Genomic DNA, 14,111 nt, shown 5'->3' on the forward strand with positions numbered 1-14,111 from the left:
AAATAATGGTTCAAAAAGGTTTGAATAGGTTCAAATAGGTTCGAACTGGCTTGAACCGCTAAACTGAGACTATATTTTCCGCATTGTTTTGGGCAACAGGCACAATTTCCGCCGTAAAATGAGTAACTATATAGTTTTTTTTATCGTTCATACAATCCACTTTTATTTTCTGGTACCAAAAAGAAGACATTGCATTATTTAATTTCAAAGCAACAGCAAAAAAAAAAGAAAAAGAATCTACATTAACATTCAAAACGTCGTCACATATATTTGACCTGGGAAACGGAACAAATGGTCCCAGAACAAATGGTCCCGGAACAAATGGTCCCAGAACAAATGGTCCCAGAACAAATGGTCCCGGTACTAATGGTCCCAAGTACAAACTAGGAAAAAGTGGTCCCAGATTAATATCGCCAATGTGTTTTCTGCTTTTTTTGGATAAATCCAATAAAATCCAATAACACTCGCCGAATTTCGAGGCTGCCGGTTGCACGAACTCGACCGGTTTTTATATATTTCTAGGAAGCTCAGAAACGTTTTGCGCTTTGGAAACATAATGCATGTATAAAGGCATCGAGCTCGGCTCGATATGTGTACTAACACTACGCGTCATGACGAGCTGGAAGTAATTCGAGTTTCATGGCTTCAGCAGTATGACTGGGGGAGCGGGGGGGGGGGAGGGGGGGAGGCACTTGATCGACTGACGTCTTAGCGAACGCCCACGTTTCACCGAATGACACTTTAGCAAATAGTCGGCCGCCGCGAATCGGCGTTTATGGGTGCGCCAAATGGGTTCGCATTTTTGTAATGAGCCGCCGCAGACTGTCGCCGCAAACGGCGTAAGCGCAGCGGGGGGGGGGGGGGGTTAACACGCGCCCCTGTTATTCACTAAAACGTCGATTCGCTCAAACGTCGCTGTTTGATAAAACGACATTCACAAATGTGACATGGACCCATAATAACTCCTATAATATCGTTTAAGGTCACAAAATTAACGTTTAGCTGTTGGACAGTATTCGTTTCGAGAATATTCTGACGATTTTGAATGAAATTAAGTTCAGTACCCGACCACTTTCTTAAAAGTAACCGGCCTCAAAATATAGACGAAATACTTCATTCCACCAGGAAATCACTGATTGCATGACAGATGAAGTTTATTGCATGCTATATTTTAGTTTCAAAACAATCCTCTTACGGGACCATTTTTTCCTACCTTCGAGTTGGGACCATTAGTTCCGGAACCATTAGTTCCGGGACCATTTGTTCCGGGACCATTTTTTCCGGTACCATTAGTTCCGGGACCATTTGTTCCTACACCCATTTGACCTAAATCGAAAGGTTGTCATGAAGTGAGGCAGGTGGCCTAAAATACCCACGATTGGAAGAATTTTACATTGCAGTATTAAAAACTGAATCGTAGTCGTGCTCTTGAACTAAGGAATGAATAACAAGGCATAAAATCATGCAATGGACACCTCATCGCCATATATATTTTGAACATAGTTTTCAAAATATGTCTCACAATATATATGAGGACAACACAACTGAGCTAAACGCAATATTATTTTCAAGATGTCACAAAACTTTTAGGACAATTTTCAAGATGTCACAAAACTTTTAGGACAAGCCCATTCAATCTACCCTTTATAGAAACACTGAGCAGCAATCACAATTCTTGTTTTTCTAACCAACATTGTTGACACTCAGCACCGCGAAGAATCATGCAGAAAGAAGTGATCTGAATTGTTCAGTCTAATCTATACGCACCTTCATACCCAGATCGAATTTGACCTAAAATAGTATGTATACAAGTGTGCATTTTTTATACAGGATAAACTGGCATAACCTGGCTCTTGAGGTTTGTTCTTGACAAGATGCCAGTCAATCTAATTTGTAAATAAGCATCACCCTTGCTAATTGGTGATTTATTGTTAAACAGAACAAAGTAGTGTTTTGACATGGCAGCTACCTAATTTATCACTTTCTTACGGTCATAGTTGTGCCCCTGTGTACTTTTTTTTACCTAATCCACAAAAACATAAAGTTGCTGTTCATCACATAAAAGAGGCAATAACAGACATCTATATGTTTGAAAACTTATATGCGTGCCAGGAACAGTTATTTAAATCAGTTTCAAAATCGAAAATTTGTTTAGGACTTTCAAAAATACATTATATGCGTGCCTACAGAGGATAAAAACGCTGGAAAAGATTTGCAGATCATATTTCAGATAGTTTGGGGTGCATTTACTTATGATGTACAGTAAGACCTCGTTATAACAAAGTTGAAGGAGCGGTCGTAATTATTTCGTTATAACCGTTAGTTTGTTATAGCCACTGTCCATTTCTTCCCACTTTTAGCAAACAAGGGGAATTATGATTGCTTTGTTATATCCATTAGTTTGTTATATCCCATTTCGTTATAACGAGATTTTAGTGTATATCTTTAAGGTGATTGGCCCTTAATTTTTGTTGTAAAACCTTCAGTCAGTAATTAAATATATATTTTCTTATCCATAAATTTGACTGTACGAAGTTCACATAGCCACTTGAGACCGCCACAGGAGGACAACACTCGAAAATATGCCAGCTCTTGAGCCTGCGGAAACAAGGTTTTCTGTTCGCTGCTTGCCAGTGTGAAACACCGGTTCGCGGGGTATACCAAAAAAGACTTTGTGCTCACATTATAGACCTGAAGGCAAATACACGAAATGTGCAGAAAGATAGAGATAATAAATGGTGTTCGTCTAAACCATCCCACACACAGTGCCGTATTGCAAAAAAGAAATACATAGAGATGCATGCAGTGATGTTCCTAATTACACATAAGTAGCACGAAGGACAGACAAATATTATTATAATCCCAACGTAAATCACATTTGAGCATCGGCTTGCACGAGTTCGAAACTTCGCGAAATACTGCCTCGGGAGGCTAATGATATACTTGGTTTTATGTGCACTTGTTTAGGACCATCTCTTCACAACTCTATGCTTTATCAATCATGCGCTCCAACCTTTTTAATAGGCTGCCGTATATCATCGCAACACTAGTATATATAATGAACAGTTTGACACTTTGGACATCTACCTACTTTTGCTAGTGTTGCGAACATCACATTTCACCAGGACACTGATCTGTTTGCACGTGTTGTCATCGCACTACATGCTGGTGGTCACTGCGATTTGTTCTTGCTGAAAAAGTCAGATCCAGTGGTGCAAAATGCACGCCGCAGAAAGCTTGCGCTCAGTGCAAGTCGTGTATTCGAGAAACAAACTATTTTTGCTTGGAGCAGCGTCATGAGGAATGGCGCGAGCGTCTGACACCACGAAAGCGAGCTTTCTGGCAGGAGCACTTTTGCAAACAAAGTAGTTTCCTGGGCCAAGCTTTCTGGTATGTGCCCAAAATGAGGGGCAGAAGAACTTTTACACAAGTATGTTTTTAAAGCAACCTCCCTTTTTATTTTTTTGTTGCTCCTCCAGAAAATATGCTTCATTCCTGAGGGACTCCCTCCTCCATTTGGGGGTGTGAATTCAACGATTATATTTGTGCCACTTGTTAACAGCAATCCTCCATTGCTTTTATTTTGCATCCAAAAACTGTTAAGTTTAAACAAAATACGGGGTTGGTCGAGGTTAGGGGAAGACCTCGAGAATGACGCTCTTGCGAGGCTTAGAGTGGATGCCAACTTTCAGCTGTTCCTGTGAGGGGATTTTTTTTTTCAGGTATCCCTCCCATACGCACTTGTAGTCACATTTAGTCCTTTCAATGCTTTTATTCTCGGGGACAGTGTTCTGAGGCAGTTCAGCAAAAACGAAAACATGTTTGGGTGCTTCAATAGTGTGTACAGTCGTCGACTGATTTTTCGGACGCCGATATTTCCGGACACATCCGATTATTCGGGAGTTTCGCCGAACCGTCACTCACCCCATAGAATTAATGTATAACATTGACCGAAATTTCGGATGCCTTAAAGCTCATTGCTTAATGTTTCAGACACAATTTGTGTGATTATGTTGACGCCAATTTGGTTGTTTTGATTTTGCCCTGTAGCCTCGATACCACGTCTTAAGCAATAAACAAATTGAGCTGAGGCTACAGTCGAGTTTTCCGGTTCCCCTATAGCCAACATGGTTGCCGTCTGCCCATACTTATGGTTCTTCTAGTTCTTCTCGTGGCCCCCGTTTTTTGAGTGCGACCGCCAGAAGAGCGGCTGTCTGCAATTCTTGTGGTCTTGAAGCGCAAAGGTTTTTTGCCTATGGGCTTAGTAGTGAAGCGAGCTTGGTGGACTAAACATTATCTCCAAATAGTGCCAAATGGCACCAACTTCAACTTCGTTGTTTGTGCCAACGAAGGCACCGACAAAGTGCAGCACCGTGATCAAACAGATCAACAAACAAGTGAAAAGAGACCAATATAAAGCAGAAGTTGCACGAGAACTGGACGAAACGCAATGGAATATGGGTGAAAATTTGATATTTTGGCTGAACACAATTTTTCGGACCGCTCCGAAATTGTCCAAATAATGATCATTATTTGGACAATTTCGTGGCGCCCTCCAAGTCCAAAAAATCAGTCAGCGACTTTACATGTAAAATGAGTTGCGCAACAATTTTTGTACTTTCAGTAAATACCGCTAAGAACTAATCCGTGACATTAATAACTTGCAAAATAACTCGATAACTTTGCGGAAAGGCAGGCACAAAAAAAAAAATAAAGGAAAAAGAAAACAGCCTTCCCCTTTTCAACTCGCAATTAGAACAAGCGGCCACGTGATATGACGCTAATTATATTCTGTCAGTGTTCACCATAGTCATGTGCCGTGTTGGCATGGGCTGAGCTTCGACATAGTTAGAGTTTGGCTATTCAATCTTTGATTTAACGAGAGCTATTGCCCGAATGTTTGGCCATGCCAATTGTCACAAACCTAGGAACTCGACTCGGGCTCATGACAATCGAGTACATCACAGTGTCACGACTCGCGGTTCGAAGTCGTGATGTCATGTGACGTCACGGTGTCAACAACGCTAATAAATCAATTGACGTTCTATATTTAAATTGACTTGACGCAGTGAGTCTTGTGACGTCACGGGGCCTTGTAATGTGACATTACTCGACAGCATCTATTGACACCATGACGCCACGTGGCCATTTGACACACGATTAATCATAGTGCCAATACAAAAGCGCCACGAAAAGCAATAATGCTCATACATTGCAATTCCATATATGATGATTTGATGAATACATAGAAATACAGCTGCCAATTTTTATTCTCAAATATTTTTTTTATGATAATAATAAAAAAAAAGAATAAAAATTACCGTGAACCGGTTACTGTTAAATTTTTTTCTGGTTCAGTTCAAAGATGGCGGCAAAGATTTCGGTTTGATTCGGTTCCGGTTCAACACTCAGTTTCTGACATAAAACCTTCAAGGTCCGGGAGACCGCCGTACAACCCCTGGAGAGATTTACGACTCCTCATTGCAGACCACTGTTTAAGGAGCATGAGGACTGGCAGCTCTGAAACTGCAATGCGCGAATGGTAACTTCGCGATCGGTAAAGAAGAGCAATAAATATTGGTCTTGCTCCTCGTCTCGTGAACAAGGCAGTCACGTGCCTGCTTTTGGCGGCTGGCCAGCGCCTCCTCTGCCTCCTGGGGACCTGGGTAGTCCACTCCAGGGTTGGGCCTGCTCAGCACCAAAGAATGGAGTCTCTGCCACTGGGAGTCTGACACGCCGGCCGACCCGGGCTCCGACACCAGGTCTGCCAGCTCCCAGTGGAGCCTGTGGCTGGCCAGGCCCACGAAAGACAGCAGCTGCCGCCACAGGTCGGCCTCGGGGCTGCCGGCCTCGGCCTCTGGGCTGGGAATTTAGGTGGACAGTGGGGCAAGAAGCTTCTGGTCTGCATCGCACCGAGCTTGGAAACAACAGCTCAAAAACAGTTCAAAAACAAGTCGAAGCACTTATCCTCTCCAGTCTTCCACGTGCGCTCTGTCTTTCGCTCTGCTTTTGTGATGTTCAACTAACTAGACTGTCAACTTATATTGGTGACAGCATGTTCCTAGCAAAAGCTGGCATACAGCTGTAGGGGAAATGAACGTTTACCCTTCTTGCATCATATGCTTCCCATGAAGGTGCACTGTCAACACTGTTAGCACAAACAAGCGATTGCCGTTTTTTTTTTCCCCTATTTTTCTTAGAATTAAATGGCTGCCAAAAAAAAAAAACTATGATAGAAAGTCCTCATTCGGGGTCTAGAGGCTTGCTTGACTGCGTTTTACTTCGTTAAGACTGCTTGCGTTGAGCTGTTGCTATAACGACCCTTACGACGAGCCAATGGGGAGGCACTGCACTGCCTGACGCGACGCAGCACAATGCAGTCGACGCAAATGGGTGAACACCTTAACTGAAGTAGTAAAAATTGGTGCAAGAAAGTGCCAACGTCGTATTAACGCTGGCGGTGTCGTACAGTGTATGTAGCAGGAGATGCTAGAAAAAACTCGAAAAATAATATTGCAGTGAGTCTCAGGATAGACAGTTCAGACACTTTTTCAGGAGACATCTCTTTTGAGCTAAGTCTTTCAGTAAAAGTAGGGTCCCCACAAGATTTTATTCTTGAGTGCTCTTCTCAAAAAAGAAATCTCACAAGAAATACTCCTTGATCAGATTTCACCTCCTCCAGCCACAAAGCTTTTAAAAATATTGCTTTGAGTTTCATTTTCATACTACCTATTAGGTATAAGTTGTAGACACTGAGAAACCTGCTCCGAGCTATGCAAGCAAAGTATGTATACCTTTGTCCCCATTCTAAAATAATGTTTTTTTTTAGTGTAGAATTGATGGACAGAGGGATCTGTTGCAAATGCTAAAGCTGTTTATACAGTACAGAAACACAATATCAGGAATTATAATGAGCAGTGCGAGGAAGCCTCAACCCACGTTCATCTCATTCAGTGAAATCTGTCAGGTCAGACACTTATGATGTACACATTGAGAGGCATCTGAGGCTTCACTTTTCCACATTTTTCTTTAGCTGATAAAGTCCACAACTCAAAGCTCAGGGTCAATCGAGACAGTCTTCCAACAATGCTTACCTCAGCTTCATAGAGAGGTCGAGCTTGGCTTTGTTCGGTGCATGTATGTACACGGTATAGAACTCTATACACTTGTGGATAAGTCTGTACATTTGTTTGATGGGAAGGTCTACACCAAGCTTCAAAACAAGTGGTGCCACATCACAAACTGGAAAAAAAAAATAAAAATAAAGTGGCATATTAATTAGCACTGCAGTTGCACACTTGTAGATCCCTCAGCAATATTACATGAAAATGAAGCGCACTACTGAGTAAACTTACCCAACAATTTCCTGAACTGGTTTAGTGGAGTTTGACAGTGACCATGTTTTTCAGCCATCTGCAATGTGTCAATCAGCTTCACCTGTTTAAAAGGTATGGACTTGATTAGGTTACCATTCTTCCAAATGTTCAATGTAGATAAAATAAATTTTGTCAGATTACATAATCTTTCTCACTAAGACCACTCCCAGCTGGCAAATAAAAAAAGTAGTTGTAAGAAAAATTTTATGCATAGAACATATAAGATTTGGGAAAAGAAAGGACTAGAACCACTGGTGGCCCAGCCAGTTCAAGGTTTGGAGCATTTCTTAAAGCAGAGAAGACCTTATTTGAAGCAATTTTGTATCAGAAAAATTCCTTTTTTAAAGAAGCTCTGGAGCAGTTGCTTATTAATGATAGTGGTGGGAGGATGTTTAATCACTAGGATTAACAATAACATTGCATATTTGCAGTTGTGCTGCAATGTCTACAGCTGTGAAAAAATGACACAATAAATTGCACACTAGTCTCACAAAGGGTGTAAAAACTTATTGTCAAATTTTTTGTCTGTTTTCCCTAATTTTAGTGGATAAAAGTTGCCAAGCTACCAGTAATCCCAATATTAGAGAAGTTTCACCGACCGATTTCTATCTTCCACCGAGCTCGTCACAATGAAGGCACCAGAGGTCGGCATTTTAGGTCGCCCTCACTCACCCTCACCCTCACAGCCACACTCACCTAAGCCCCTCACTCACCCTCACCCTCACAGCTACACTCACCTTCAGCCCCTCACTCATCCTCACCCTCACAGTCACACTCACCTTCAGCCCTTCACTCACCCTCACTGAACCTCACGGCCCTCACGCCCCTCACTCACTCATGGCCCTCACGCCACTCACCGCCCTCACGCCACTCACCGCCCTCACGGCCCTCACCGCCCTCACGGCCCTCACCGCCCTCACGGCCCTCACGCACTCATAGCCCTCACGGCCCTCACCGCCCTCACGGCCCTCACGCACTCATAGCCCTCACGCCACTCACCGCCCTCACGGCCCTCACGCCACTCACCGCCCTCACGCCACTCACCGCCCTCACGCCCCTCACCGCCCTTGCGGCCTTCACACCCTTCACGCACTCATGGCCCTCACGCCACTCAGGCCAGCTTCAGACGGGGCAATTTCACCCAGAAACTTTACGTCGCAACACCAGCAACACGGGCCGTCCGCGATCACACGCAGCAACCAATTGCTGCAATTTGCCATCGTCATCATAAAATTTTATTTTTCTTGCACTATTTAGACACAATTACGCGTTATAAACGTGTTTTTATGCATTTAAATCTCGTTAAGAATACTAATGCACCTTTCTGAAACAGTTTATTTCCACAAAAAAAACGATCGATTTAAAACCAGAACCAATTCTTTCGGTGTCATCATCACCGGCACGAGGTATCACGTGAAAATTTTGCGTCCCTGATTGGATGCAGCCGCTTCAAACGTATTCAAATTGCTCCGAGTTGCTTGCTTATTTCGAGCCTAACCCGATCTCAGTAATTCGTGTCGATCTAGGGAAAGCTAGAGAACAACCCGCCATTAACACCAAAATTGCTGAGAAAGATGCTCGATCTGAAGGGCGCCTCACGCACTCACCGCCCTAACGCACTCATGGCCCTCACACCCGTCACGCACTCACCGCCCTCACACCACTCACGCACTCATGGCCCTCGCGCCACTCTCCGCCTTCACGCCTCTCACGCACTCATGGCCCTCATACCCCTCACCGCCCTCACCGCCCTCACGGCCCTCACGGCCCTCACGGCCCTCACAGCCCTCACGGCCCTCACCGCCCTCACAGCACTCACGGCCCTCACCGCCCTCACCGCCCTCACCGCCCTCACGGCCCTCACAGCCCTCACCGCCCTCACAGCCCTCACGGCCCTCACCGCCCTCACAGCCCTCACGGCCCTCACCGCCCTCACAGCCCTCACGGCCCTCACTCACCCTCACACTCATGAATTTTCCTGGTTCAGAAACTCACTCACCCTCACCTCACCTGTGAAGATGAGGGTGAGTGAGGGTGAGTGAGGGCCCTCATGAGTGAGGTTTGCCGAGGTATGGAAGGCACCACTACTGTGCATGCACGCCACTAGCTTTGTCTGCAAAGTTAAGGATCTTGTCGCAGGTTACAGAGTGCAACACAACGGTGGAAACAACCTACAGAGACTCTTTTGTGTCAGCAAGAAATCAGTCTGTAGCACCAATTTGAACTACATCTATTTCTCGCAAAACACAAAAATTAGTATTTTCTTGAAATGATACAGCGCACTTTGAAAAAAAAAATTTGATTAGACTTTTCATAGATCGCTTCTGTCATCCCGCAATGCTCTTCACAACCCACAGAGACATCCGGAACTCTGCAGACCAGGCTAGCAGAGTGCATGCACATTAGCAGCATCCTCGTTGCAACGAGCGTTGCAGGACAGTGGAAACTATCAATGAAAAGTCCCGAGAACACTGGAACTTCTTTACGGATAAAACTGTGCCTCTGCTCTGACTAAAAACTATCATAATAAGCTTGTCAATCTTGGAAAGCATGCAAACCATAACAGAGACAAGAAAAAATGGAATACAGAGAAAGCTGGCGAAAGAAGTTAGCTCTGAGCTAAGGCAATATCACCGTGATACGCAAAGTTTAAAGAAGCTACGGTAAATTAGTTGGCTCTTCGATCGCACTTGATTTACGCTAGACGCCCGATATAATCCAAAGCAATAGGGATCTAGTAAACATACAGCTTTAAGCTTTATCAACAAAACAGTGCTTGGTAGGATGATCAAACATGCACACCGTTTCACAAAAATATAAAAACACAACTGTTGCTGACAAAGCAATCCCACAGAGAGTGCACTCAGAAAACAAAAACCATGTGCGAACGCCACTTTTCTACTAAGTCGTGCCTACCTTCTTACTACACGCGCACAGAACAAAAAAATGGCTTGCACCAATTTATATTTAGTGCTGCCACAATATGTTTAGTGTGCACAATGGAAGGCCACTGAACTGGACCTGGTTAGGGCAGAGTTTAGTTTACAGTACAAATTTGTCACCGGGTTGCTGGGTCAATTGAGTGACTGGGTAGACCAGTTGCCATTGTCGTCAACCAGACAGGCTCCCTCTCGACTGGGTTGCCAGTCCAGATAGCCAATTCCTTCGTAAAACAATTCGTCTGCAGATTCACAAGCTCTCTTCGTCGCAGTGTATAAAGAATTTAGCCTTCAAATGCAGCAAGGGACAGGTGTCTGGAAATTTGTTAAGATTACACAACTGGCACAAGTGGACAACCACCGTAAAATGGCGCGTGAAGAGCCTGGCACTCTTAAGATGCAAGTTACAAACACCACCTATACATAAACTTCAATGTCTGCTGTTGCCCCTTCCATATCTCACCAAGAAGCCAAGCCACTGGAAGTGGCAATGACAAATTTACACAAAGATTGCACAAGCGACGAGCATACAGCGATAGAGAGGAGGTAAACCCCTACGTGACCACAGACAGGAGTAGTGACCAAAATTAAATGAAACAAAGCGTAGGGGCAGTTATAGTGACATCAATGTCCAAGTGCCTAAAAGCACTTACAGCAGCAATTTCTTCGATTTAGGCGGAACACATGAGCATCAATTTATGTTGTGCGTCACGCGAGTGTCAAGGCCCGTTCACACACTTTGGTTTGCTTAGGACACCTTTGGACCAAGCTCTAGCAATGTCTTACGATGAGAAAAAAACACTGGCATGCCGGCGCCATCTATGAGGTAAACCTGAAACTGCATTTCACTACAACGAAGGTTCTGCAATATTCGCGAGATCAAATGTATGTACCGTGTATGAGAAACGGTTGTTTATAGCATTGTCAAGAGTTTTTCGAGCCAAGAAAGAAAGAATGATACTCAACAAAAATGGGCAATATACAGAAACTGAGTGTTCCACCTGATAAATAATGCCAGTATGCTCTTTCGGCTTATCTTTAGGGGGTTTGAGGGCAGACGCTCATAAGTTGTAGCAAGCATGCGAAACAGCCTTCATCATGATTGCAGCACATCTAACTTGCTTATATCAGTTGCCCATCAAAAAGTTACCCACGTAATCAGCACAAGACAACTAGCTCCGTTGCCGCCAGGATAATGCTTACATGGTAAAAACTCATACTCTCATTTTTCATTTGGATTCAGTCAAAGACCTGTGCTTCGAATATTGCAATTGCCAAATTCACGAGACAAGTACAGCTGTGATACTGCCTCAACATCCGCACAAAGCTGCAATTCTGCAGCTTTTTCTCCTGCCTCCATCGCCCATTTTGTATTATGGGAGTAAATGAATTGAATTGAATTGAACTGTAGAGCCACTATCGTTACTCACACCATGTTCCACAACTTTCTCCGGGAATTTCCGCAGGAGCAGAAGCATCAGACGGCAATGCTCAGCAGTGTCCATGCAATGCTCTGTAAGAATATTGTGCAGTCAGAGGAAACACAAAACGCTTCAATGGCCCAAGCAGCCAGTTTGAGAGGGCCCCATAGGGTGGAGCACTCACTTCGGTGCCATAGCAGTAAATCAAAAGGGACCGGTCTATACTTGAGCTGGATGTTTACCACCTTTGCCAATGTGCCGCATAAAGGGCAGTGTCTCATAGGCGGGGTTCCGTGTTTTCAGATAAATCCGAAAAACTCAGAAAAACTTTGAAAAACACCCGCCGGTAAAATTTTGGTCAATTCAAATTTCTCCGACAAACTACGAATTTTGATGTGCCATGCCCGCCCCGCCCCGCCCCCGCCCCCAATGACAAAAAAAAAAAAAGAACCTAAATAGAGACGGTATTATTTTACAATTAAGTTTGTTCAGCACACAGGGTCAATGGTCCCGGGAAAATACCACCACAGTCATTTTTCAAATCTCGGGTCATTGACAAAAAGGTTCTTAGCCCTTATCTCGTCAAGGTTCAAGACGAGATGTCGTCGTACTTTGGGGTCACGACAAAAGCCTCTGTATTAGTTTCCAGTATGGGCCATACTCTTTGTGTTTAAGGGTAATGAGGGGTAGTGTTTTTGTGACAGTGAAAGCTATGAACCCTACTGATTGCATAAAACTGGGTTGAAACTTCCCTATTATATCATTTACCACTCCCCCTCGCACGACTGCGGGGTAGCATGGATTAGGACGGGATGAATACGTGCTTCCCAGTGAATACCTCCAGGAGTTTATTTTTAAGATATCGACGTTTATCGAAGCCATACGTAGAGGCAATACTAATTTGCCGTGGGACAAATTAGTATTGCCAATGGCAATGGCACCAACACCAAATCCAGCCAAAGAAATATTAATTAATATAAGCGCGTTTCATTTTTCTTTCTCTAGCCTATGTTTAGACCCGGATGTTATATATTAATTCTTTTATAGGAAACACTGCAAAATTAAGCTCCAAATTACAGAGATTTTGGAATTAGACAAGAACTCCAATAAACTCCAAATTTTCGGAAAAAAATAAACTCCAAAAAATAAACTTAGAAAATATGGAATCCTACTCATAGGACACCAGCACACCTCTGGCAGCATGCCTCGTGAAAGTTCTTCATAATGCCTCAGACCATGCAGTGCTGACATAAGCTTGTCTTTCTTGGAAGGAGTATCTTAAATAATGGCATTTGTAAAAAAAGGTTCAGTACTGTTTGGAAACTATATTTCACTTTCAAAAGAGTCCTGCTAAAATCTTTTACTACTTCTTTTCTGCAATGATGCACGCTGCACCTGCAGCAGGCAAGTTGTGAAGTAAAGTTTGAGCCACGCAACTCCGGTACAAGATATACAGTTAAATCTCGTTAATTCATACTAGAGGGGGACCGAAAATTTGTTTGAATAAAGCAAAGTTTGAATTACCGGGAGTTTCCTCACATAGAGACACATAGAATGAGACCTGCATGTTAGTTTCAATTATCCCCAAGTTTGAATTAAAAGAGTTTGAATTAACAAGATTCGACTGTATTATGCTCATGAGAAAGAAGCATTTTGCAACACAGACATGACAAATAGTGGTAAAAGAATGTAGCTGATGGCACTAATGGCTGCCATGTAGACAACAAAAACCAGAAGCAATTAAAAGCATAATGAAACAATGTGCCACCTGGGCTGGTTCCTTGTTCATTCTGCATTTAGTTAACGTGCTCACCAGTAGCATTGTTCAACAAGCTTCAACTGCTCACAAACAAACAGATCTAGGACACAGGTAATTGGCTAGTTGCGTCCTGTACTTCTTGCTCACCTGCTTTGCAACTACATCAGCCACAAGAATTTTCTTCCTTTATTATAACTCTGGGGTGGCTCTTACAACCATCTTTATGATGTGTTGCTAGTATGGTGCAAAAAAACAGTTCCCATGAAAATTCTGCAGCAGCCAAAAATGACTGCCAGCTCCCCTTTAAGGCATACTCTGTATTTCTTTCTCAGCAACATCTGCAGCACAAACAACATCTCTTAAATCTGTTTTATAAAAACAATTTCTCAATACTTTCACTAATATTTCATGGCTAATGCTCGCTCAGAACGTGCAACAGAAAACATACTTGCTTACTTTTCTGACTAGAGCCTATAGAACTGTATTTTTTTAAAAGCTCATCATTAACATCCTGCAGAATATCTATTTCTGTCCCCCTATATGGGTCTGGAACTCGGACAAAATGCCAATGTACTTTTATATGACACTGCATGATGTTGACAATACAGGAACCAGA

General features: G+C 43.3%; 1 protein-coding gene across 1 annotated transcript in view; it reads right to left on the bottom strand.

Annotated features, from left to right (window-relative positions):
- Positions 1–14,111, bottom strand: part of LOC8025891 (integrator complex subunit 10) — a 56,870-nt gene that overhangs the window by 36,914 nt on the left and 5,845 nt on the right. The window contains exons 5-8 of the mRNA XM_029978682.3: positions 11,746–11,828; positions 7,356–7,437; positions 7,095–7,242; positions 5,619–5,862 (exon numbers count right to left, since the gene is read on the bottom strand). Of these exons, the coding sequence (XP_029834542.2) occupies positions 5,619–5,862; positions 7,095–7,242; positions 7,356–7,437; positions 11,746–11,828 (557 nt within the window). The remainder of the gene's footprint in view (positions 1–5,618; positions 5,863–7,094; positions 7,243–7,355; positions 7,438–11,745; positions 11,829–14,111) is intronic.

The sequence above is a fragment of the Ixodes scapularis genome, unplaced genomic scaffold (genome assembly GCF_016920785.2).
Source record: "Ixodes scapularis isolate PalLabHiFi unplaced genomic scaffold, ASM1692078v2 PGA_scaffold0__279_contigs__length_252992795, whole genome shotgun sequence".
Lineage (NCBI taxonomy): Eukaryota > Metazoa > Arthropoda > Arachnida > Ixodida > Ixodidae > Ixodes > Ixodes scapularis.